General features: G+C 47.5%; 2 protein-coding genes across 2 annotated transcripts in view; both read right to left on the bottom strand.

The window, feature by feature from the left end:
• Positions 1 to 23980, bottom strand: part of LOC113136349 (neural-cadherin) — a 79653-nt gene that overhangs the window by 10295 nt on the left and 45378 nt on the right. Inside the window, exons 11-22 of the mRNA XM_026317092.1 lie at positions 20067 to 20239; positions 19487 to 19654; positions 15201 to 15450; positions 13631 to 13758; positions 13361 to 13547; positions 13023 to 13166; positions 9209 to 9492; positions 6923 to 7552; positions 5761 to 6757; positions 4472 to 4565; positions 1958 to 2142; positions 1069 to 1298 (exon numbers count right to left, since the gene is read on the bottom strand). Of these exons, the coding sequence (XP_026172877.1) occupies positions 1069 to 1298; positions 1958 to 2142; positions 4472 to 4565; positions 5761 to 6757; positions 6923 to 7552; positions 9209 to 9492; positions 13023 to 13166; positions 13361 to 13547; positions 13631 to 13758; positions 15201 to 15450; positions 19487 to 19654; positions 20067 to 20239 (3470 nt within the window). The remainder of the gene's footprint in view (positions 1 to 1068; positions 1299 to 1957; positions 2143 to 4471; positions 4566 to 5760; positions 6758 to 6922; positions 7553 to 9208; positions 9493 to 13022; positions 13167 to 13360; positions 13548 to 13630; positions 13759 to 15200; positions 15451 to 19486; positions 19655 to 20066; positions 20240 to 23980) is intronic.
• On the bottom strand, positions 20467 to 22011 carry LOC113136350 (uncharacterized protein DDB_G0271670-like; the record flags this gene model as incomplete). Its single annotated transcript, XM_026317093.1, has 2 exons — positions 20467 to 21526; positions 21764 to 22011. Coding segments are annotated over 2 exons (1308 nt in total), but the record flags the coding sequence as incomplete, so codon positions are not given.

Genomic DNA, 23980 nt, shown 5'->3' with positions numbered 1-23980 from the left:
ACAGGAGATCAACTGAATCTAAACAAAGCAGCTGACATGAAGCTAAAAGTGTTAGTTTAACCAAAGAAAGATAAAACGTGAGGATCAAGCTAGTTAGCTAACTGAGACAAACATGAAGTTAACCAAAACTAAAACAAGATTACCAGTTATTAACTGAAAGTCAGCTAAACTAAAACTAGCATGAACAAAAGATGAGGATAACCAGAAAAATGCTAATTATGCTAATCAATGCTAATCAATGGGAGTGAAAGCAGATAATCAAAAGTAAAACTAACATCACAATAAGTCAAAGTGACATTAAAACAAACATGAAACTAACAAACTAAAACGGATTAAACTAGTGTCAGACTAACAAAAACCACATGATACTACAATTAAAAGTATATCTGGAGTAAATAAAACTAAAACTACTAAGTATTTGAACAGGATTGCAGAGATGTGTATTTACATCACTAACGTCTGAATCGACTTCCCTTCATGTTATTTATGCACTTTGGTGTTTTTCACTTTCCCTCCTGTAAAGTTTTGCTTTTCCAAACTCACCTGTTTCGCTGCTTGTCATCCTTTTTTCTCTCATTTTGTCTTTATGGGTGAGAGGTTTTCATCTCGGTCCCTCAGGCTTTCCTGTCTCTTTCCAACTGTGCATTTCTTTTTTTGGAGTTTAGTTATTCAGCTGACGCTCTTATCCACAGTGACTTCACCCTCCCCAGGCACAGCTTTAGTTTTTGGCTCCAGAGCCACTTTCCACATCGTCTTTTTCTGTATCTGCATTTTTGTTCTAAATCAGCTAAGGTGCGTTTCCTTTCACCCGGAGATAATTAAAGACACATTTCTACTGCAGCATTTGATGTGTTATTTTTAATTTCTGCTTTGTACTGTTATTTATACACTTGTGGTTGGTTTAAAGGATATAAATTAGGGCTTTGACAGTTTTTTTAGTAAATGGCCTGTGGATGTTTTTCCAGAGAAGAGTCAGAAAAGCAGCCTAGTTCTGGTTGGACTGGTGGTAAAGGTGTGTAAAGGTCAGTAAAGGTCAAATACTGACTGATTCCAGCCACATCTCCTCACCTTGGCCTTGTTTGACGCCACGTAGCCGTGCAGCTTCTCCGCCCTGTAGTACGGTGAGCCATGGGCGGCAAACCAGACGCCGAGCTCCTTCTCCCCCTGTCGGCCGCCGTCGCCCACAGAGAAGATCTGAACGTTTTCCGGCGGAGTGTGCAGGAGCTCGGCCAACAGCCGGCCCAGACGGGAGAAGCGACTCTCCTCACCTCCGCTGAAAAACTCCTCCACCGTCAGGTCTGGAGGAGGACGAGGAGCAGATTTATTCGTTTTGTAGCAGCAGCACAACAAACAGTGTGTCAGGAAAAGCTCCTGATGAAGCTCAGGGAAAGGAAGAAAAATGGTGCGAGGACAAAAATTCTTCAAACCATGACAAAGAAGGAAACAGGGAGTGATTTCCCATCATGCCTCGCTTGTTGTTTGTTGTTGCTGATGGAGCCTGGTGGACCCATCAGCATTGCACCCCATCATTTACAGTTACCATGGCAACCAGCAGGGTGTGCATCTTGTGTTGTGAGTTTTCTAATTTTAAATAAATCCACTACCACATATGAGGAGGTGCCACTGGGAGCAGAGGGTGGATTTTCCAGTTGGGTTAAACCATTAAATCCCTGCGGAGGAAGGTGATGGTGAGAGCACCAGTCAAACCATGATGGACACTGACAGTTTCATGTACTTGAGTCTCTCGCTGTGCTGCACACATCTGTTTACATCTGCAACGTTTAGGTCACATGATTCGTGTATGTGATGATACACTCACTAAGTCTGTTTGCACTGTGTTGTGAGTTCATTGTCCTCTCAGCGGATGGAAACTCACCAAGTGTCTGGGGCCAGATCAAGACACAGCAAAGCCTACGGTCATATGAGATGGTGGTATCATCGTCAGTGCGGGACTTACTGGACAGACGGACCGAGGCGGCGTTCTGCAGGGCGTCCTGCTGCAGCTCTGTGACGTCCACCTGAGCCGTGGAGGTGACGTCGGGCCAGGTGTGGTCCGACACGCGTACCTGCAGACGGTACGAGCCTGGAGGAGTCCCCTCCCTGATACTGAGCTGCCCGGAGCTCTGGTTCAGACTGAACAACCTGAGAGAGACAGAGTAGGTCAGGTGTCACATTCTTCTTCTCTGCTCAGCCCAGTTTCGCTGCTTCCTCCGCCTGAACTTTATGTTACTTAGAGTCTGTCTGAATATTTTTGGGTCTGTGTGTTTTTGCTGCAGTTCCTATGCTAAGCTCTGGCATCCACTGCACAAAGGCATCGTGTGATAAATTACATTTACTATTTTATATCAAAAGATTTGAATAAAACTCCACATACACACCACCAGACTGGTTCTGTGTTTAGAAATATATAATAATTCATGGGCTTTGCCAAACTCAGGAACCCACATTAGAAAAAAGTTTCTTCACTTTAAATGGAGCGACACCACAACACAAGGATCCACGGGCTGAAAACCGATCTGAAAGACCCGGGATCTGGGTATGTGATACGAGGCTGATGTAAATGTTTAACCCCTTCACAAAGACCTGAACATCACAGCTCAGACCGCATGGACCAACCACTGAACCAGGGATCCAACCTGTGCGGCTGCTTTGCTCTGCTGGATTCACGGCACAGAGATTTCATGTGGGGATCAGTGTCAAACTAAGCACTACACACACAGGACAAGGTGGTTTTTGATCCACTGGGACTTTTGTCTGAACTCTGTACTTCTTATTTTTCATCTGAGCTCCATCAGTCTCATATGTGCCAACGTGCAGCCTGATCCACGCAGTGAACTAACCGCTGACTGCCAGCTGCCGTGATGAGGGCTGGCGGCTCAGGAGCGTCTGTGGTGATTCTCTCCGTCTCTTTGTTCTCGGCCGTCTCATGTCGTCCCGCCTTACAGGTATCTCGTTAGAAGAGAAGGTGGCAGGAAGCACAATCAGGCTCTTTCAACGCGTCCGCATGAAGCCTCGCCTCATCAAACAAACGAGCACACCCTCACCGCGCTTCACGGGGAATTTTCAGTACCGCTGGTTATGAAGTATTAATAGCACTGTTCCTAACAAGTCAGGTTCCCTTTTCTAGCTCTCCCTCGTCCCATCCTCTGCCCTTTCATTCTCCATCACTCGTTCTTTGTTTCTCCCTTCAAACTGCCTGTTCCTCTGTCCCAGTTCTCCCTCCTCCTCTCGGTGGCGGTGCACCTTTGTGCTGTCTCCCTCTCTGTTTTAAATCTGTCACTTCCTGCTCAGCTCTTTCATTTTCCCTCTTTCTTTATGCGTCTCCTGCTGTGTGTCACATGAGCATCCTCAAACAGCCTCACATTCTCTGCTTTCTTTCATCCAAAGCTGCTCTCAGTCTGCAGGAGTGTCTACATTTATTCCAGAGTGGTGAGTTTGTTCCCCTCTGTAAAATCCTGGGGATCAAGCCCTAAAACTGTTAGATATAATATAATTAATCATTATACTGCATCGGCTCAGCCCTGTTGGTACCTACTGTACTCACAGTACTCAGGTAATCTGTGTATTTGTTTCCAGATGTTTGAGATTTCTGCCTCCGTCCCAGCACGTTGAGAGTTCACAGTAGTTTCTGACACATACAGTCTTAAATCACAGGACAGCTTGGCACTCAGCTTTGAGTAGTTCAGTGTGATGATACTTTAATTTACTACACGTCACGTATACACGTATTTCTGATGTCCCTGTGCAGGCCGTGCAGTGTTTGGGTGTTTCTCTTGCTGTTCCCAGCAGCCATTAGTTTCCATGTATTTCTGTAAAATGCTAAAATCTACATGAGTGTGTGTCAACATACACATTTTTAATGTGTGCATAAAGGAACAAAACAAACGTAAAATACTGCAAAAAGGTTTCCACACTGGGCTGAGGTGGAAGAGTTTGGGTATTAATAAAAGGAAAGTGTGCAATGGAAGCAGCAAATGAATCATGACAGGTGTGTGTGGAGCGATGAGGAGGCTGGAGCCTTCCTCACGTCAACACATGAAATTAAGAATTGTCAGATTTCATCACGTTTCCAGCGGCTGTTTGTCTTTATGAACCGCAGCATCTCTGTGGCAAATACATCAGGTTTAAGTGAAGGGTTCACTGCTACATTCAGAGCAACAGGAACAGAAATGAGCTGGAACCTAAAGGAACATCAGGTTTGTGTTTCCTCTTTACCTGCATGTTTCTTTCCACCTCTGCTGCCTTTGTCACTCTGTCCAGTTTACTGTCCACGTCTTTAGTCCTGTTAGTCTGTCTCTCTTCTACCTCTCTCTACCTCAGTGCCATATCTTCCTCTACCTTATTACCACGTGGCCCTGCACTCCAAGCCCAAAGTTTACTTTTTCACCTCCACGTCCACCTCTCTCCCTGTCTCTCGTCATATGTCGTCTTTCAGCCCTGGGATACTTTTCACTACGTGAGATCAAAGTACCTGGATGGTTTGCCTTCGAACCGGTACGCCTTCTCGCTCCAGTCATCAAGGTCGGGGGATTGAACTTGTCCGAGCACCGTCGTCGGGAGAATACCTGTCAGGAGGCGGAAAGTAAAAGACAAAAAAGTCAAAAAACGCCTTCACTCCGAAGGAATTAGTTTTGAGGATGAGGGATCCCTGCGGTGCTACGAGACAGAGAGTGAGAGGAAGAAAGTGCAGGTTCTTTAAGGCGATAAGGTGGCGGGCGACGCCTCATTGGCAGGCACGGTCATGGTTTGACAGCCCAGCACACAATTTGCTCACACAGTGTTTTTCTCCCTCTTCCAAAATAGCTGAACTTGGTGCTGTAATCTCTTTAGCTGTGAAATCAGCTGCCTCTTAAAAACAGCTCCTGTTTAGGTGCCTGTCAGACCTGGGACTTAAGCTGGAGTTAATTGTTTGCTTCATGGCATGCTGCCGAGGGACGCGATGGATTTATAGTAGTGGGTTAATGTACTTTCATGTGGAAAGGCCCTGGAGAGGGAATCTACTAAAAATACATTACAGAAAACCTTAGTTTTTCCAGCAAATTACAGCAGGATGACAGATGGTCTGCACCGCTAAATAAGTGATGTGGGCTGGAGCGGGAGGCTGGGAGCACTCGACCGTGACAAGTACAGTCTTTACAACAGGAGCACCAAGCACTCGGGACCTGATGGGGGGACACCGGGGGACCTGAAGGGTTGACGAGCCCATCTGGAATCAGAAAGACGCCAGTTTCAATCACCAGCTGGTGAACTCTGAACTGGGACGACCAGTGCCATCAGGCTCCCAGTAACACAGCCTAACGTCAGTGTCCACACTGCAGCAGAAAGTAGCAGGTTGGACTGGGAGGCTCTCAGGTGTGAAACAGCAAGTGATGCCTGTTCCTGAATAAATGAAGGCTAACACGTAAAAGTGATGAGAAGAAACAAAAATCTAGAGGAGATCTTAAATCATGAACTGAAAACAAAATGTTTCAGGCTTCATCAGGGTGCAGCTGCCTTACACAGAGGAGCCACGTTTCATGACCGTGGCTCGTAGACACGCTCATGCACGTCCTACTGACATTTTGCATGTTCATGTGATTTCATTAATGAAACACATGGACCACATGTTACAGTCTTTTAAACCAGCCATTTAAAGAGTAGAGAACTTTAGCTTTAAAAACTGCAGTCATGAAGCCGGGGGGGGGTCAATATCCCATGATGCAGTGTTAATAGAAGTGTACTGCACAAACCGCACACAAGCTTCCTCTACAAACAACTTACCCTCAAAACTGTAGACGATGAAGTTAGTGTGTCCCGGTGAGTGTGGGTGGTCATTCCTGTCTCCAATGACGACCGTCAGCGTGCTGGTGGAGCTCACTGGTGGAGAGCCGCTGTCAATCATTAGAACTGGGAGGTGGTACTCTTTTTGCCGCTCACGATCAAAGGTCCGTAGAGCTGTGATGGCGGCGCTGCCGTTCCGGAAATCTGTCAGGTTGAAGTTGGTGGCGTCCGAGGTCAGCATGAGGAGCCGTATGGAGAACGGGCCGCCATTGGTGGATGTATCACGGTCAGTGGCGTAGAGCAGCAGGGAGGTTTCATTCATTTGCACTGCCTGAGGCGCCGCCATGTTCTCCCAAACAAGAGGCGTATAGGGGACCTCGAATTCTGGCCCGTTGTCATTAACATCGAGTACAGTCACCATGACGATGGCGCTGCCAGTCAGGGCCGGAGATCCGGCATCCGTGGCGAGGACCACAATTCTGTGCTGTGAGATTTTCTCCCTGTCCAGAGAATTGGCAACTACCACCCAACCTGACTGGTCCACCATGAACTGACCATAAGGGTCTGACTCTTTGGAGATACTGTATGAAAAGCGTCCATTTTGGCCTGAGTCCAGATCAGAAGCTGTAACCTGAGCAACAATCGTCCCCACAGGTACGTCTTCAGACATGGCTGGTGACTCGTAGAACTGTGGGAAAAAGACAGGGGTGTGGTCGTTGGAGTCCTCCACCTGAACGAGACAGTAAGCCAGACTGAAGAAATCTGCATCCTCAGCCTTCAGGGTCAGATTGAAAATCCTCTCTTGGGGCTTTTCAAAATCGACCTTCTTCTTCAGTCTTATCACACCACGGCGATTCACTTTGTCTGTCTCCACAAAGAACTTCCTGTCCTCATCACCCCCGACGATGCTGAAGGTCACCACAGCGTTCTCACCCTCGTCTCCGTCTGTAGCAGAAACTACAAGAACCTCGCTGTTTGTCTCTAGGTCTTCTGTCACCTGAACCACGAGGACAAAACAGAAGTACATGTTACGACTATTATCAGCAGAGAACTGACAGAGTGACAGAGGTGTGTGTTGGACTGATGTCTGTAAATTTTACCTTTTGTATCTTGCTCTGCCTTTGCTGCCATAAATAAACTGGCCTTGCCTTTGTGGACTCACCTGAGTACTATAGACCTTCTGAGTGAAGACAGGTGGGTGATCATTCACATCTGACACCATTATGGTGGCTGTCCCCGTCCCTGCCATCCCCCCTCCATCCCTGGCCTCCACTACTACCAGGTACCGGTCCTCTGCCTCTCGGTCCAGGGACCGTAGAACCGTGTAGATGGTACCCGTGGTGGCGTTGATGGAGAACAGGTTGAGGTTAATATCATTGTGAACGTTCTTGATGATGCTATAGGTCAGCACAGCATTCGTGCCCTCATTTGGGTCATCTAGGTCCATGGCATGCATCTCCATGACGGAGGTGTCAGCAGGTGAATTTTCAGGCACCTGGCCAACAAAACACCCGTCTACTTCCAGCGCCGGGCACGGGAAGAAGGGTGCGTTGTCGTTGACATCGTGGACCTCTAACAATACATCAGCAAATCCAGTGAGACCTGCACCTCCCTCATCTGTGGCGAGCACAAGGAATCTCCAAGCTGGGCGCTCTTCACGGTCCAGACGGCGCTGGGCATAAATTCTCCCAGTGCGTTCATCAATGGTGAATTCACCACCAGCACCCTGGCCATGGAGAGAGTAGCGGAGGGCGGTCTGATCGGCCTCCTGGTCTGGATCTGAGGCCGACACCTGCACAGGTTAGAGAAGAACAAAATCCCAGGTTAGATCTAGATGTGTCAAGTTTTCAGGCTGGTACTGCTCTTTCAACTGCTCCCACAGGCCAAAGCACAAACACAACATTTGCACCTTACAAAGCAGCAGCCAGATTTTCATTTCTGTCAGTTTAAGCAGTGGTTTCTTTGTTGTTCTTCAGGTTCGTCTGATCTAGACCCACATTTTGTACATTTCCCAAGCAGACAACCAACAGCTTTAAGCTGCGATTGGTTCTGTGTGGAGCCAACAGCAGTAACTCTCTGAACATGTGCCCATATCTTTAATCATTAATTATGACTGGAATACAAAGGTGTAAAACCAGGACAGAGGTGGTGGAGACAGAAGCACGGAGGTGATGATATGTAACCAGGACGAGGTTTTTCACAAAGCAGCATCTTATCTTTTCAGCTCTTCCAGTACAAGCAAATGTCAAGCCCAGCAAATAGTGCAGGCGGCAGGGAGCTGATTGCGGCAGCTGCCCCCGCACAGGGACTGTGCCACACTGGAATAAACATTTCTCTGCTGCTTTGTCCTGTTTGCTTAATTAACCTGGCTTCCTGCTATCGCTCGGAACGAGGGGAGCGGACACGGGTTCTCACATCTGTCACCACAACACACAATGCAATTAAAAGTTAATAGATGCCAGCAAAAGCAAGGAAAAGTACACTTTCCCCCTTTCTTCTCCTCATTCCTCACCAGAGAGCTTGTTTACAGAAGCCTTTGAAGTTTCCTCCCCCGTCGGCTCTTTGCTTCTCCTGACGTGATGCAGGTAGACAATATTGAAGATGAGCAGTCACAGCAGCACAGAGGAGGCTGCAGCACAGGTGAAGTCAGAAAATATTCGTTTCAAATTGGATTTTCCCCTCCGTTCGCTTTCTGCTGAATTGTATTAACACACGGGGCTGAGAACGGCGTGCGTTCAGGGACAGACCCGCCGCCGTGTGCCGGAAAAACCACGTGCGTTAGAGAGGAACCGAGTGCACATCAAATCAATTCCAGCAGGCGAGGGGAAGCAGGCCCGGGCTGAGGACTGGGTGACACATGCCTGTCTGATGGGGATTACTTCCCTGCCCTTTCTGACGCTTCCACCTTTTCAATCTGATTTAGCTTGGCGGCACATGCATATTACTGTGAATTACCGGAGATAGGTGTGACGAAAGGCGGCGGGAAGCCACAGGAGGAGGGGGTTGACTTTTGTGAGGAAACTTTTCAGACCTTGGAGCCTTCCTGTCAGCAGGCTTTGGTATGTTAATGCAGCTGAGGTTGTGTTGGACAATGTCACATGTGTGGCACGTTAGTATGTTGACACCGGATCTGTGCTGCAGGCTAATTCTCCTCTGTGTAACCAATCACACTGGTCTGCATTAAAGCCACTACAGTTTCACACACATGCATGTACTGGTCCAGTTTCTGCCATGCTGTGCAGGGTCACAGAAGCCCTGCTCCCAGCATGCAGCAGGCTGCTTTATAACAGGGCCTACATGACGTTATATTGTCATTCGTTTGGGACGTGTTTTAGTAAAGAACCAATCACACCTTACTGTTCTCGGATGATGGAATAACATGACTTTATGGTTTTCTGCCTGACGCTCCCTGAATGTGACATTAAATCCAAACAAATTGCTAGCTCACCTCCAGGATGAAAACCGGCAGCTGGGTGAGCTCCTCGGTCACGGCAGCGTGGTACTCGGTCTGGCTGAACACAGGCGCCTCGTCATTGCGGTTGACCACCTGAACCACCACTAGAGTCTCGTTCTCCCACTTTCCGTCAGAGGCAACCAGCCGGAGCTCGTAGCGCTGCTCCATCTCAAAGTCCAGTGGCTGGGCCACAAAAATGGTGCCCACCTCGGGCTCCACGTCGAAGGTGCCCATGGCGTTACCTGCGGTGATCTGGTAACGCAGCTTGGCATTGGCCCCTGGATGGAAGAAGAGGACAGTTCATGTTGTGTGAGTGGATTGCTGATATGGTCTACAGGACTTGACAGGTCCATGGTTAGAACACTCAAAGACTTATTTAATGTCCTAGCCCCTAACCCTAACCATCACAGCTAACTGGCTAACCCCTCATCCTAAACCCTAAGACCCTAACCCTAAGACCAAGTCTTAACCTCAAAAAGGAGGAGAAGACCAGCTAATGGTCCTAACTTTCCTCATTCCTTCCTAACAGGTAGAAAGTACATCAGCCCTTTAAAGACCGAGCTGCTCTGCACATACACACATTCATGCAGGTGTGGTAAACACACAGTCCAGAGCCCAGAGGCAGGTCAGTCTGGGCCTGGCCGGTTCTGTTTACCAGCACCAAGGAGACTTTAGGAGACAAACATCATCTGTGGAGACATGGAGGACCTTCATTATGACACCAGAGAGCACATATACATGTGTGTGGTGTGTGTGTGTCTGGTCTGTCACAGCCTCTGAGGCCGATCCTTCCTGACACACGGCCATGTACGTGTGTGTGTGTACGTGTGTGTGTGTACGTGTGTTTAAATGTGTGTAAGGGGAGAAGCTCCAGTGGTTTTTTCCTCCGGCAGCCTCCCTAATGATCAGTCTGGCCATATGGTGTGGCTCGCTTAACACACACACACACACACACACACACACACACACACACACACACACACACACACACACACACACACACACACACACACACACACACACACACACCGGGGGATAGGGCTGATTTAATTCGCAGCCTAGCGAGAGGCCCAAACTGAAGATTAAGGTCAGATCTCTGCTCCTCGTGAGGTGGACCTGGGGGGAAAGTCGACACTCTGAAGGACCAAACTCATCACTGCAGGAAATTTGGTTTCAATTTAAACCCACATTAGAAGATACGACATGCTGCGGACAGAGATGTGCCGCAGAGATACAGCAGCTGTTTGAAGAACTACCCAGAGGTCCCGTATGGCCGTGTCACAAAAACAGCGTGTGATCCCAGAGTGACCAGAAGGTCGAGGCCCAGTGGGTTTCAGTTTGGAATATGGCGTCTCCAATTAGAAACTTATCATTACCTTCGATTATTCATTTTGTCCACTGAATTCTTTGTGGGGTGAACTGTCCAGGCTTCAGTCCTGGGTGAGGATCTGACTTTGGATTACACACAACTATCTTATCATCATCATCATCATCAGTGTCTCACAGTAGCATCTGTACAGTAGAAAGTGCACACACACACACACACACACACACACACACACCACTGCAGTGGAGCTGAATAATGTGGAGTAAAAATGGAATAATCAGGATTCTGTGTGTGTGTGTGTGTGTTTACTAAACCATGGGGTAACACTAAACTGAAACACTAAACTCAGCGGAATAAAAAAAGCCTCCTGATCTCATTACCAGACGCACTTAGTTCGGCAAATTTTCCACTCGGAGGACCAAACAGGATTCAGAAAACACGACGGGTGACAAAAGCTGCTTCGCCTAATTAGCTTAAGACCAGGGTGGGTGTTGGGGGGTGTGTGTGTGTCTGTGTGTGTGTGTGTGTGTGTGTTTAGTGGGGGGCTAATCTAAACTCTCCCCTCCCTCCCTACTTTTGATTATTCCAACAAACACTAAGTGAAGTTCAAATAAACCAAAACACAGACTTATTGTGTGTGTGTGTGTGTGTGTGTGTGTGTGTGTGGTCACTGTGTAGAACATTCAGCAGTGTTGGGAAACAACTGCATTTACTCCAGTACTGTCCTTCAGTCCAGTTTGAGGTATTAATACTCAAGTACATAGCGTAGTTAATGTCAGTTACCCAGCGGTATATAAAGTACTTCAAATTAGAAGTATATAAGGTAGTTAACGTCAGCTACCCAGCAGTACATGAAGTACTTCAAATTAGAAGTATATAAGGTAGTTAACATCTCACTGAAAAACTGCTGCGTCATCACTAAATCTGCACAGCTAATAACACACATGCAGCAGCGCCATGTTGTGTACAGGAAAACACACACACACCAGTTTCACACTGGTTTCACTAGAGTCAGCACCATCTACACTGTGGTTGGTGGCAAACACCAGATTTGTCACTTTGATCTGGAGCTGAGAGTCGTCACATGCTACAAATACAGTTTTTGTGAAATGCTGAATATTCTTTCATCTTTCTGCCTCAGTTACTTCAGTGACACTGATCGTGATCTGAAACTGAGCTTCACGTTTTTGTTCTGCACTTGTGTCAAATTGTCAAATTTGAATATGAAAAGGTTCTGAAACAATAAAGAGGTAAAATCAAAGTATGAAGTAGCATGCAAATACTCTAGTAAAGTACAAATATTGCAGGATTGTGTAGTACTTGAACAAATGTACTGAATTATCACACCGTCACGTGACAATAACTACCTGCCAGAACAAGCAGCAAAGGTTGTTTGTCTGGCAAACAGGAAGAAAACAAACACACAAACACTTTTCTGTGCTTCCACAATACGATGGACTCAGGAAACGCCCCCCTCCGGCCTGGTGTCGAGGGTTGTTTGTTAATTATCACGGGGAGTCCCTGGTGAGGGATAAAGCGTCACCGTTTGGGAGGAAACAGTACTTTGCTTCCTTTGCATTTTTTAATCCTGTGTTCAGCGTCTTCCTGAGCCTCGGCGGGACCAGTCTGGGGGGTTGGGGTAAATCCTAAACCTCTAGCCTGTTGAATCTGTTGCTGCACTGCTACTTGTTTCTGAGGTCTGGCGGAACTGGACCATGGGCAGGTCTGGATCTGAATGAGGAGTCTGAACATTCCTCCACACGCAGGAATAAAGGTCACAGTTAAATTAACAACACGACGATAATGTCAGTGCAAAGAAAAACCTGCAGGCTTTGACTCGATAGTTTCACTGTTTCCTGCTGCTCATGGTTTCAGAGCTGAGGAGGAGGAGGATGAAGAGCAGGACAAACACAAAACTGTCGACCTCCAGGGAACTGCAGCACTCGCTAATAAGCTATGACAGCAAGAGAAGAAGAAGAGGAGGAGAGAGGAAGTCCAGAGACAGTCGACCATTTAAACTTAAGTTGGTCAGTCGGAATTGAACTCACAGCCTTCTTGCTGTGATGCTGCAGTGCTAGTCACTTCCCCACTACACCGCCCACAGAATACTGCAGACCAGCACCACCTATTATCTAGATCCAGATGATCCATAACAGCAGCCAATCACAGGGCTGACACACAGAGACACACACTCACAATTTAGAGTCACCAACCAACGTGACCTGCAGGTGTTTGGACTGTGGGAGGAGAAAACCCACACAGACACAGGGACAACATGCAGACTCCACACAGAAAGGCCCCTGGTCCACCTGGGTTCAGACCCTAATCCTGACCTGCATGTGTTTGGACTGTGGGAGGAGAATTAACGCTTGAGTCCTTAAAAAAGTGAAATACTTGAGTGATAAATGAAGAAAAAGAGAAGAAAGTTAACAGGACACAGCAGAGACAGAAGCTGCACCACAGAAACTGGACTGGACTCACCTTCGTCCTCATCGTTGGCAGTGACAGTGATGAGGACGAAGCCCACCTCCTTGTCTTCCTCCACGCTCACCTCGTACACCGGCTGGGCGAACGTCGGGGCGTTGTCGTTCACATCGGTCACAAAGATCCTGACGTAGGACGTGTCTGTGCAAAGGACAGAGTTTCAGTAAACGAACCAGTGTTTAGTCAGTGTGGGGGGGCACTATATCATTTTACCTGTCGACCGTCACAGACTGACCCAGACCGGGACAGACATGGACCAGCTCAACCAATCAGCCGTCATCACATGTACCCCCACCTTTAGTGTTATTACCTGTATGGATGTGTGGGTGTGTCACCTGTGTTGGGCTGGTCCTGCTGCCCCGGTCGGGCCGACTCGGAGCCGTCCTGTGACTGCACCTCAATCAGGTATGAGGCTTTCTGCTCGCGGTCAAAAGAGGCTCGAGTGACGATGACGCCGCTGCGCGAGTCGATGCTGAAGAACTGCGAGTCGCCGCTCTCGTCCTTCAGGATCACATAGCGGATCTGAGGAGGAAGCAGAACAAAGCTGAAGCAGAAGAGGAGCGGGAGGCTCACTGATCATCACTGCAGCTGGAGGCGTTTCTCACCATCCCGTGCAGACCAGAGTCCAGATCTGTGGCCGAGACCTGAGCCACCGAGGTGCCGATCTCTGCTCCTTCAGGAACCGTGGCCTCGTAGGTGGACGACAGGAAGAAAGGGACGTTGTCGTTCACGTCTGGTGACAGAAAGAGAAGAGCAGCCAAGAAGAGGCGTTAATTCTTCAAAACAAGCCTTTGTTGATGGGGGAACAAGAAGGCTCATGAATCTGGATTAAAAACTGGAAGAGTGAAGAAGGAGAAGAAAGAAAGCAAGAAAGACAAAACATGTCCAGCAGTACAGGAGGAGGTCTGTGTTCAGGGGTCCACCACAAAGTGAGGCTGGACTGTGTCTGCACTAATGACAACACAGTTATTAGAGAGGACTTACTCCGCTAACACCCTGACGAGTCCACAAAGCAGCTTGTCAGCTCACTTTCAAGCTCCGCTAAGCCAATTAGAGCGGCCGATGTGGGTTTGTTCAAAGCCAATCAAAGTCAGGAAGGGTTTTCTCCTCGTCCCTTCTCCCCACCGCCTACAGACGCTGACTCAGGACTGAGTCACTGTTAAAATGCCACCGGTCGCTGCTGCTTCCTCTTTCAGCCACAGATGTCCTGGGGAGAAGCCCTGAACCTCATTATTCTGCTTCCCCCCGTTCTCTCTCACTTTGACTCGTTTTGGCTGAGTCTGTGTCAGCTGCAGCTCAGTGCTGAGTCCAATCACCAGAGTAAATGTTCTCATTAGAAGCCAAATCCTCATCAGATGTGCGGTGAAGACACTAACAGCCTGCTGCTTAGTTTAGCTACTGTCAGAGATGACACCAACAGAAAACTCTCTTCGTCTGTGCCACGTGCACCGCGAGCACGGCCTCTTTGCCATATAAATACAGTATGTGGGCGCACACGCAAGCCACTTGTGGTGTGACTTCGGTGCCAGGACCTATTCGTTTCAGTCCGATCCCTCCCTTCACTGTAGTCATGTCATTAAATGAGCTGCCGACGTGTAAAAAGCTACACTGCGGACTTTCACTCTCAACAAACACAGGCCTTGTCATTTGTTTGGTGTGTGTTCTGCAGCAGAGACCAGCACCGGGCGGTGGACTGCTCTGTGTCTGCTCTGTGTCTGCTCGATATCATCCCGAGCACAGACCCATCAGTCCTGTGTGAGTGTTAGAGACGTCTCACTGCTACATGAGACAACTCAAATGTCTGTGTGAGTGCAGCCTGATCCAGTGCTAACACAAACCCAGTCACCTCACTGAGTTTAATGCTTAAACCCAACTAAACCCAGACCCTCAGCAGACTGACAAATACAGAACCTGCTAATTTTAGCTTCACCAGGGCTGAGCACCAGGTTTGTAACGTGTTCCCATCCTGCCCACACCCAGCCTGTACAGCTCTGCTCTGCCGGGGCGTTAACCATTCCAGGTGCAGGTCAGTTTGCTTTAAGCTTCCAGCTGCTCCTGCTCCACCCAACACGTTCTCCTCTCAGAACGTCAAATACTGGAAATACACTTACAGTGTTCTGGGACTGAGGCAGGTCAACTGTGTAAAACGTCTCCACACAGGTGACAGTTCCTCACCTGTCACGTTGACGTGGACGCTGGTGAAGGAGGCGAGCGGCACTGCAGCGACGTTCTGCACTCGCACTCTGAGCGTGAAGAACCGCGTCGTCTCGTAGTCGAGGTTCTCGGCCACCAGGATGGACGCCGAGCCGTCCGCCCGGTTCGGTTTGATGTAGAACCGCACCGGCATGTTGGTCTCTGGCACCTGACCCTCCTCCAGGTTGTAGGTCACCCGGGGGTCACCGAGCGGGGACGTCGCCTTGATGGTCTGATGGGGAGAGAGAGGGTTACAGCTTAGGGCTTATGGATTTCAGAAAGATGGAGAAGTGACCAAAGAATGAATGTTACTGCAGCGTAACGTCCATCATCTTCACCAGTGTGTGTATTAGCCTATAATACCATCGGACACTGGATGATTCACGCCTGACGACTCTTTGGAACCTTTTGGATCAGATTTGTGTCCAGTTGTGAAGCAGCAGCCTCCACATCTGGTTGTAACAAAGAGAGTCTGTGTCCTGTTATCACACAGCTGTTTGCCGTCCACAGTGAAGTCCTTCATCTTCTTAACAGCACCATGACCTTCATGACTCCCACACCCATGAACCATAACACTCAGCAGAACAGTGACAATCTAAAATATACAACTGCATCTCAAAGAAAGCAGCGTTTTAACGGTCGGAGCTGCAGCTCAGCCCTTCTATGGACATGAAGCAGTCAGGGAGACAGCTCCAGGACTCCACCACCTAAAAAGGTTTCACTTTCTGCTTTGCTGAAGTTTTTCTTTTGTGTGAATTTGCTAGAAAAAATGTGTTTGGGCCTGTGTGTGCTGGTTGTCCTGACCTGTACGTCCACAGCTTTTAAGACTCATGTTATTCTCTTGGCAGCACATTCAGCTGACCTTAGAGAAAGAGAGAGAGAGTGTGTGTGTGTGTGTGTGTGTGTGTGTGAGAGCTTTAATGCCCTTGTCCTTCGTTGCCGGGGAAGGATCGTGTATTCCACAGCTGAGTGATGTCCTCTCACTCAGCTGTTCAGACGCAGGTGGACGGATCTCTCTGCCATAAAATCCTGAACATTTTCATTTTAGTGCTTCATGCAGCAAACACAGAGTCTGTGTGACGTCCAGGACCGTTTGTCACATTAACACCACACATTTATCATCCACCCTATTGTTCCCCCGTGTAAACCGGGCAGCGTTTTGCTCTGTGCACGCTCACAGCTTCTGGCCACTGTGCAGGCAGTTTCACTTTCTGCTGGAGTGACGGAGGTTAATGCTGTTTTCCTCTGAGCTGCCACACATGGAAAGTGAATCATCAGTGACACCAAATCCAGCTGATACAGGCTTATGACTATAGATCCAGGCCAACCGGGGGTCCAGAGGCTTGTAAACACCCAAACCTTCCTCCTGCAGAAAGAGTCTTATCAATGAGTCAAAGACTCCTAGTGTTGATTGATTGATCAGCCTGAGTCGATCAGCTGCTTCCTTGTGTTTCCTTTACACACCTGATGAATAACAGTCATCAGGTGTCACTGCTTCAGGATCCTGACCAGTATTGTGCTAGTCCGGAACACCGTGTTCAAGACTCCATTAATGGAGTCATTGCTTTCCTCTTCACTCTGAGCATCATCCTGACCTGCACAGCCACAGATGCTCTGACGTGCTCAGAGTAGTGTTAGCTTAGCTTAGTGTTAGCTTAGCTTAGCACGGAGGGAACATGTTTCCTCGGAGAGACGCTGAGTGAGAAACGCTGTCGGCCGCTGCAAACACCGAAAGCCTCTCAGTGTCTCTCTCCCAGTGACCAGGGCAGCTCTCATGTTTTACTTTCAGCATGTTAGCAAGACAACACACACACACACACACACACACACACACACACACACACACACACACACACACACACACGTGAATAGCAGTGTGTTTCTCACAGCAGACTATGACCTGGATCACTACAAACGTGCCAGGAAGATTTTATGTTCGGGCTCTGCAGGAGCTGCCCAGTCTCCAGGTGAGCAGTCGTGTCAGGACACGTTGCTGCTCTTCAGGAAGCGGAGCGTGGCCGAGGCAGCCGAGGGCATGGAGCCACACTGATGAGAAATTATCTCATTAGACATCAGGGCAGCTGCTGAAGGTGAGCCCAGATTCAGGCCTGCAGAGCCCGCACTCATACGGTCACTGTCTGTTTGACCAGTTCACAGAGCAGGAAAGAGCAGAGCTTCAAATAACTAACAGTCCTTAATAAAACCTACCCGTCCTAGTGGTTATCACTGGATGATCTTGCTATTTCTCACATTAAAAATGTGTATGCAGACATTTTAGACCAAGGGTTTATGTTTCTGTCAGCAGCAGGAAACAGGAGTCAGCTGGTGATGAGACTATTATAACACGTGCACGCTCACACATGACAGCAGGAGCCAACTGCGGCGTGTTGATATGAAGATTTAAGCTGCGTCTGCTGCGCCTCCCTCCCTCCACCTCGTTAACAATGTAATTAACACTGCTAAATTTAAAACAACAGTTCCTCCTCAGTGCAATTAGCTCGGAGGAGGAGGAGGAGGAGGAGGTACTTAGGTCTGTCTAATGATTTGTGTGTGTTGTCAGTTTTTGGTCCACTGCACTAATGATCAAACCTGACAAACACTGTTTTCGCTTTGTCACTTTTCTTTTTGTCTGAGTTGTGCCAGCAGGTCGATGCCATCAGGGTTTCAAACCTCACTCCTGCAGAAATAAAGACTTGACCTGGTTTTTGAGGCCCCTACTGTCTCTCCGTACTGCTTTATATTCAGTGGCCTCTTTTTTCTCCCGCTCATTTACATAAATCATGGGTTCAGAATATTAGGAACACCTACAAGGAAATTCAAGGCACCACCTTTACTGTGACCTCGATAACAAACATATCACTCAATTAATAGTTTTCCATCAATTTGACCAAAAGCCAAAACACCGACTGTCATAAGGACCCGGGCCGTGGCCCGGCTGTTGTACTGGATCGTACTCAGCCTTTGTGTCCAATGAAGTGTTTAATTTAGAAAAGTCTCATTGTCCTGAAGCAGCTGCTCGCTGTAGTTTTGATCAACAGCAGCAAACAGGTAATTAGTTGGGACTATTTTCGGAGGTGGATGAATCCACCCACGTCTGTGAGTATCAGACACTTGCTGCTGGCTTGGTCTTTAATAGGATGTAAAAATAGAACAGCACCAGGCTTGTCCTTCAAATGTTGCACATTCAATTATTATTATTATTATTTTGGAAAATGTGGCAGATATTTCATCATGTCTGTTTCACTGGGGACAAACCGAAGCGCCTGAAGCCACAGCTTCTTTCCCTCCTCCAGCGTCTCCGTGCTGCATCACACAGTCTCTGTCAGGTTCAACACAGTAATTAAGCATCTGCTCTTCGGAGGTGATGAGTCCGTTGTGATGCACCGACAGCAGGTGTAATTATCTCGCTCTCCCCTGTCAATCATGTCTGACACACAGAGCTGTGGGTGAGACAGCCTCCAATCATCTTCATCATCATCTTCAGTGTCTCCAGTGATGACGTGGGGTCGGAAATGAGGAAGGAAGAGGATTAAATGGAGCACAGGTTCACACACACACACACACACACACACACACACACACACACACACACAGCCTGACTACCCTCTGTGAAGTGAGGCAGCTGCAGGGGACAAACTCCTCCACCTTCTAAATCAGCAGCTTAGGAGACGACAGCAAATTAGGATGGAGGGATCAAAAGAGAGAACAGCACCGGAGGAAAGTGTGTGTGAGCTGCAGCGAGGTAGGGGGGACAGACTCAGGGCGGGTTTGTTGTTTGCTCGGCAGAAAATGTTTAGAAGCCTCGGCTCATCGTGCTGACACTGAGAGACGGACGGATGGCGAGAGGGATGAAGAGGAAGAAAGAGCGCTCTGCTCAGGTGTAACCAGCCTGCTGCAGGAGGAGACCGGGTTTCTCTCTTCACCTGCCTCCTTCCTCTGTCGCCCACGTCACGTTTGTCCTCCCTGCATCTTCTAACGACCACAGGAGACTTTTCCTGATCAGCAACTTTGCAGCCGTGTAGGAAGGTCACGGCCGTAAAATCCTGTGAGCTGAGCAGCCTTGACACCGACACCAACACAGCTGCTGCAGCTTATTCACGCCACGACGTAAACACAACCTCTGTTTTAGGTTGGCTGTGTGTGCAAAGTAAGAAAATACATGAAATCATTCAGACTCCACCTGAGCTGACAGCTACTGATCTGATGTGTTTACAGGCCCGTCAATGTAAAGAAGGTTCTGCTCAGACAGGAAGGACAAAACCACTCACCACTATCTTGGCGTCCCGGACCGTGTTTTCCGGCACCGTGACCCAGTACTCGGGCTGCTCCCAGTGAGGCGGCTGGTTGTGGACGTTGGTGATGATGACGGTCAGCTCCACGGAGCTGCTGCGGTTCCCTCCGTCCGACGCCACGATCTGCTGGTTGATCCGGGACGTCTGCAGGGACACGGACAGGAAACAGGACTGAACTTCAGATCTTTGAGAGCTTTCATCACTGGGACACAACTGCAGGAACAATTTTAAAAATGGATTTTCTTTATCCTTGCAGCGTTAACGGTTTAATCATGGCCACAGTCTAATTTTAATGAGCGAGAACCGCTAACGTGACGTGATGGTTGTCACACATGAACCACAGCAGAGCGAGGGCAGAAAGAGACGACGGCTGAATTATTGACTGAAGCTGAGTCTGAAGCTGAGACGATGGTGTAGTGACAGGCACCATTCATAACACGTGTCTGATTTTACGCCTGGAAACACCTGTCACCTCGTGGTCACATGACCGCCGCCCCCTGCACCTACTTCCTGTCATTTCTCCTATGTTGGTCGCCTGTCCAGGTGGGTTCCTCACCTGTGAGATGGGGTGGTTGACATAAATCCAGCCAGTACCAGGGTTGATGTGCAGGTACGCTGGCTGCTGATTGGACAGGGAGTAGGTGATGGCTGCGTTACTGCCCTGGTCATCATCGTGTGCCGCCGCTCGCAGGAAACTAGTCCCCACCGGAGTGTCCTCCCTCAGGAAGTCTGAGAGGGCAGAGAGAGGCAGCAGGTCAGATACTATGCCTACTGCTACTGCTACTACTGCTACCACTAATACTACTGCTACTACTACTACTGCTACCACTAATACTACTGCTACTACTACTACTACTAATACTACTGCTACTACTAATACTACTGCTACTACTACTACTACTACTGCTACTACTAATACTACTGCTACTACTACTACTGCTACTACTAATACTACTGCTACTACTACTACTACTAATACTACTGCTACTACTAATACTACTGCTACTACTACTAATACTACTGCTACTACTAATACTACTGCGACTACTGCTACTGCTGCTACTGCTACTGCTACTACTAATACTACTGCTGCTACTACTAGTCCTACTGCTACTGCTACTACTAATACTACTGCTACTACTAATACTACTGCGACTACTGCTACTGCTACTGCTGCTACTGCTACTACTAATACTACTGCTGCTACTACTAGTCCTACTGCTACTGCTACTACTAATACTACTGCTACTACTAATACTACTGCTACTACTACTACTACTAATACTACTGCTACTACTAATACTACTGCTACTACTAATACTACTGCTACTACTACTACTGCTACTACTACTACTACTAATACTACTGCTACTACTAATACTACTGCTACTACTACTAATACTACTGCTACTACTAATACTACTGCGACTACTGCTACTGCTACTGCTGCTACTGCTACTACTAATACTACTGCTGCTACTACTAGTCCTACTGCTACTGCTACTACTAATACTACTGCGACTACTGCTACTGCTACTGCCGCTACTGCTACTGCTACTGCAACTACTAATACTACTGCTGCTACTACTACTACTACTGCTACTACTACTACTACTAATACTACTGCTACTACTAATACTACTGCTACTACTACTACTACTACTGCTACTACTACTACTACTACTACTACTGCTACTACTACTACTACTGCTACTACTACTACTACTACTACTACTACTGCTACTACTAATACTACTGCTACTACTACTACTGCTACTACTAATACTACTACTACTACTACTACTACTACTGCTACTACTACTACTACTAATACTACTGCTACTACTACTACTACTACTGCTACTACTAATACTACTGCTACTACTACTACTACTACTGCTACTACTACTACTGCTACTACTAATACTACTGCTACTACTACTACTACTACTACTGCTACTACTAATACTACTGCTACTACTACTACTACTACTAATACTACTGCTACTACTACTAATACTACTGCTACTACTAATACTACTGCTACTACTACTACTAATACTACTGCTACTGCTACTACTAATACTACTGCTACTGCTACTACTACTACTAATACTACTGCTACTACTACTACTACTAATACTACTGCTACTACTACTACTACTACTAATACTACTGCTACTGCTACTACTAATACTACTGCTACTGCTACTACTACTACTAATACTACTGCTACTACTACTACTACTAATACTACTGCTACTACTACTAATACTACTGCTACTACTAATACTACTAATACTACTGCTACTGCTATTACTAATACTACTGCTACTGCTGCTGCTGCTACTGCTACTACTACTACTAATACTACTGCTACTACTACTACTACTACTGCTACTGCTACTACTAATACTACTGCTACTGCTACTGCTACTACTAATACTACTGCTACTGCTGCTGCTGCTGCTACCAGTACTACTGCTGCTACTGCTACTACTACTACTACTACTGCTACTGCTGCTCCTACTGCTACTACTACTACTACTGCTACTACTACTAGTACTACTGCTGTTACTAATAGTACTACTGCTACTACTACTGCTACTGTTGCTGCTGCTATTGCTACTGCTGCTACTACCAGTAATACTACTACTACTACTACTACTGCTGCTGCTACTACTACTACTACTGCTACTGCTACTACTGCAGTAGCTACTGTTTGTTCCTATTTCTACCATACGTTACACACTGCTAATAGTACACCTACTACATGTGAAAGTACTGGAACCTTTGTACACGTGATATCTGTGGCTTTTGTCTTTGTGTTTTCTGGCTCGTTCGTAGTACTGTGCCACCATTGGTCCCTTAAGTGCAGTAAAGTCTATCATGCGGTCACAGACTACCCACGATGCACCGGCTGCACATGAAACCAGATTCCGGCTTCTCGTCTGAAGCGGCGAACACAGGAGAGCGTAATGTTCTGTGATGCTAAGCAGATATTCTAATAATGAGAGCACGGCGTTGTGTTGTGTCAGCACCGTGTCACCTCATTTTGTCATTTCTGGGTCTCGGTCTGCACAGTCAACACAGCATTTGGAACTTTATGAATATAACCTCCAATCGTGCTGACTGCGATGTGTGTCAGCGCTGATCAGACAGCAGAAACAACAGCACTGCAATTCAAGCATTATGTCCATAAAAACGTCCTTTTGACATTTGTGGGTCTCTGGATACGTTTCAGCTGAATAATCAGGTCAGGTCCTGCTGAATCCAACCTGTGCCCCATCATTTACTGCTACAAACAAAGCAGCCTGGGAGGCGGACCTGCCGCGCTGCAGTAACAAAATCTGCTGTTTTAAGTTTCTGTGTCAGACACCAGAGCTGTTCAGATCTGACCAAACAGAATTTCACTTCATTCTGAAAATCTCTGGACAAATTAAAATCTGTTTTATGATTAACATCAGTTCATTAACAGGAGAGTGCTGTGCTGTAGTGCATTATGGGTCATAATGAAACCAGCTGTTTGTCTGTTTCAGTGACAGCACACGGTGCAGAGCCAGATAAACAGCAATGATGCGACCAGCTGCAGCTGCAGACGCAGAGATGAGGCCTCCTGCACAGAAACAACAGTTTTGGTCATTATGGCTGTTCTCAGTCTGTTTGTGTCGTCAGTCTTTATGTGGTGAATTTGTATCTTCTTGTTTAGTGTCTTTGTGGCTAGGTGAACTACAGACACCCCCCGAGGCCTCGGGCTCCTGGGCCAGCCAGGCCCGTAAGGTGATGTCACCATGGACGAGCGTTCGAGTCCCACAGGAACAGACTTGCAGCTTGTCCCCACCTGATGCAGACTCGTGATTTGAGACTGAACTTGTTGATTTGGGTTGTGTAGAAAACAGAAAATCACTGGACTGTTTGTCTGACTAAAATAAAACTAAACTAAAATGCATGATATTGATCCTGTGATTGGTAAACACTGATAAAAGCAGGATAAAGAGACAGTTTCCACACACACACACACACACACACACACACACAGCAGTAAATGAATGCATGTCCCAGAAACATTTCTCTCTCCCTGTTAAATAGTTAATGACCCACTGTGCATTTCCCAAATCTGACGAGAAGAACTTCTGACACGACGCTTATCAAAACACAGATTTGCACACGCAGAAAACAAACACGGCGCCGCGGGAGCCCGACATGAATTTTTCATCAGTGTTGGTGGCTCTCAGGATTACCAGGACGCAGACAGACGGACAGGTGCTTTCACCTGCTCTGACAAACACAGGTTTACCTTCAAACACACACACGGGGTTCTATGTCGCAGTACCAGGAGTAGTAACAATAGCAGCAGCAGCAGCAGTTGTAGTAGTAGTAGAAGTAGTAGTAGTAGCAGTAGTAGTAGTAAGAGGATGGTGTTAGCCACAGGCGTGAATGTAGGTGACAGAAACCTTTCTACCCTGCAGG

This window comes from Mastacembelus armatus, chromosome 16 (genome assembly GCF_900324485.2).
Source record: "Mastacembelus armatus chromosome 16, fMasArm1.2, whole genome shotgun sequence".
NCBI lineage: Eukaryota > Metazoa > Chordata > Actinopteri > Synbranchiformes > Mastacembelidae > Mastacembelus > Mastacembelus armatus.
Note: the sequence above shows the minus strand (reverse complement) of the source record. Positions and strands in the feature narration are given on the sequence as shown.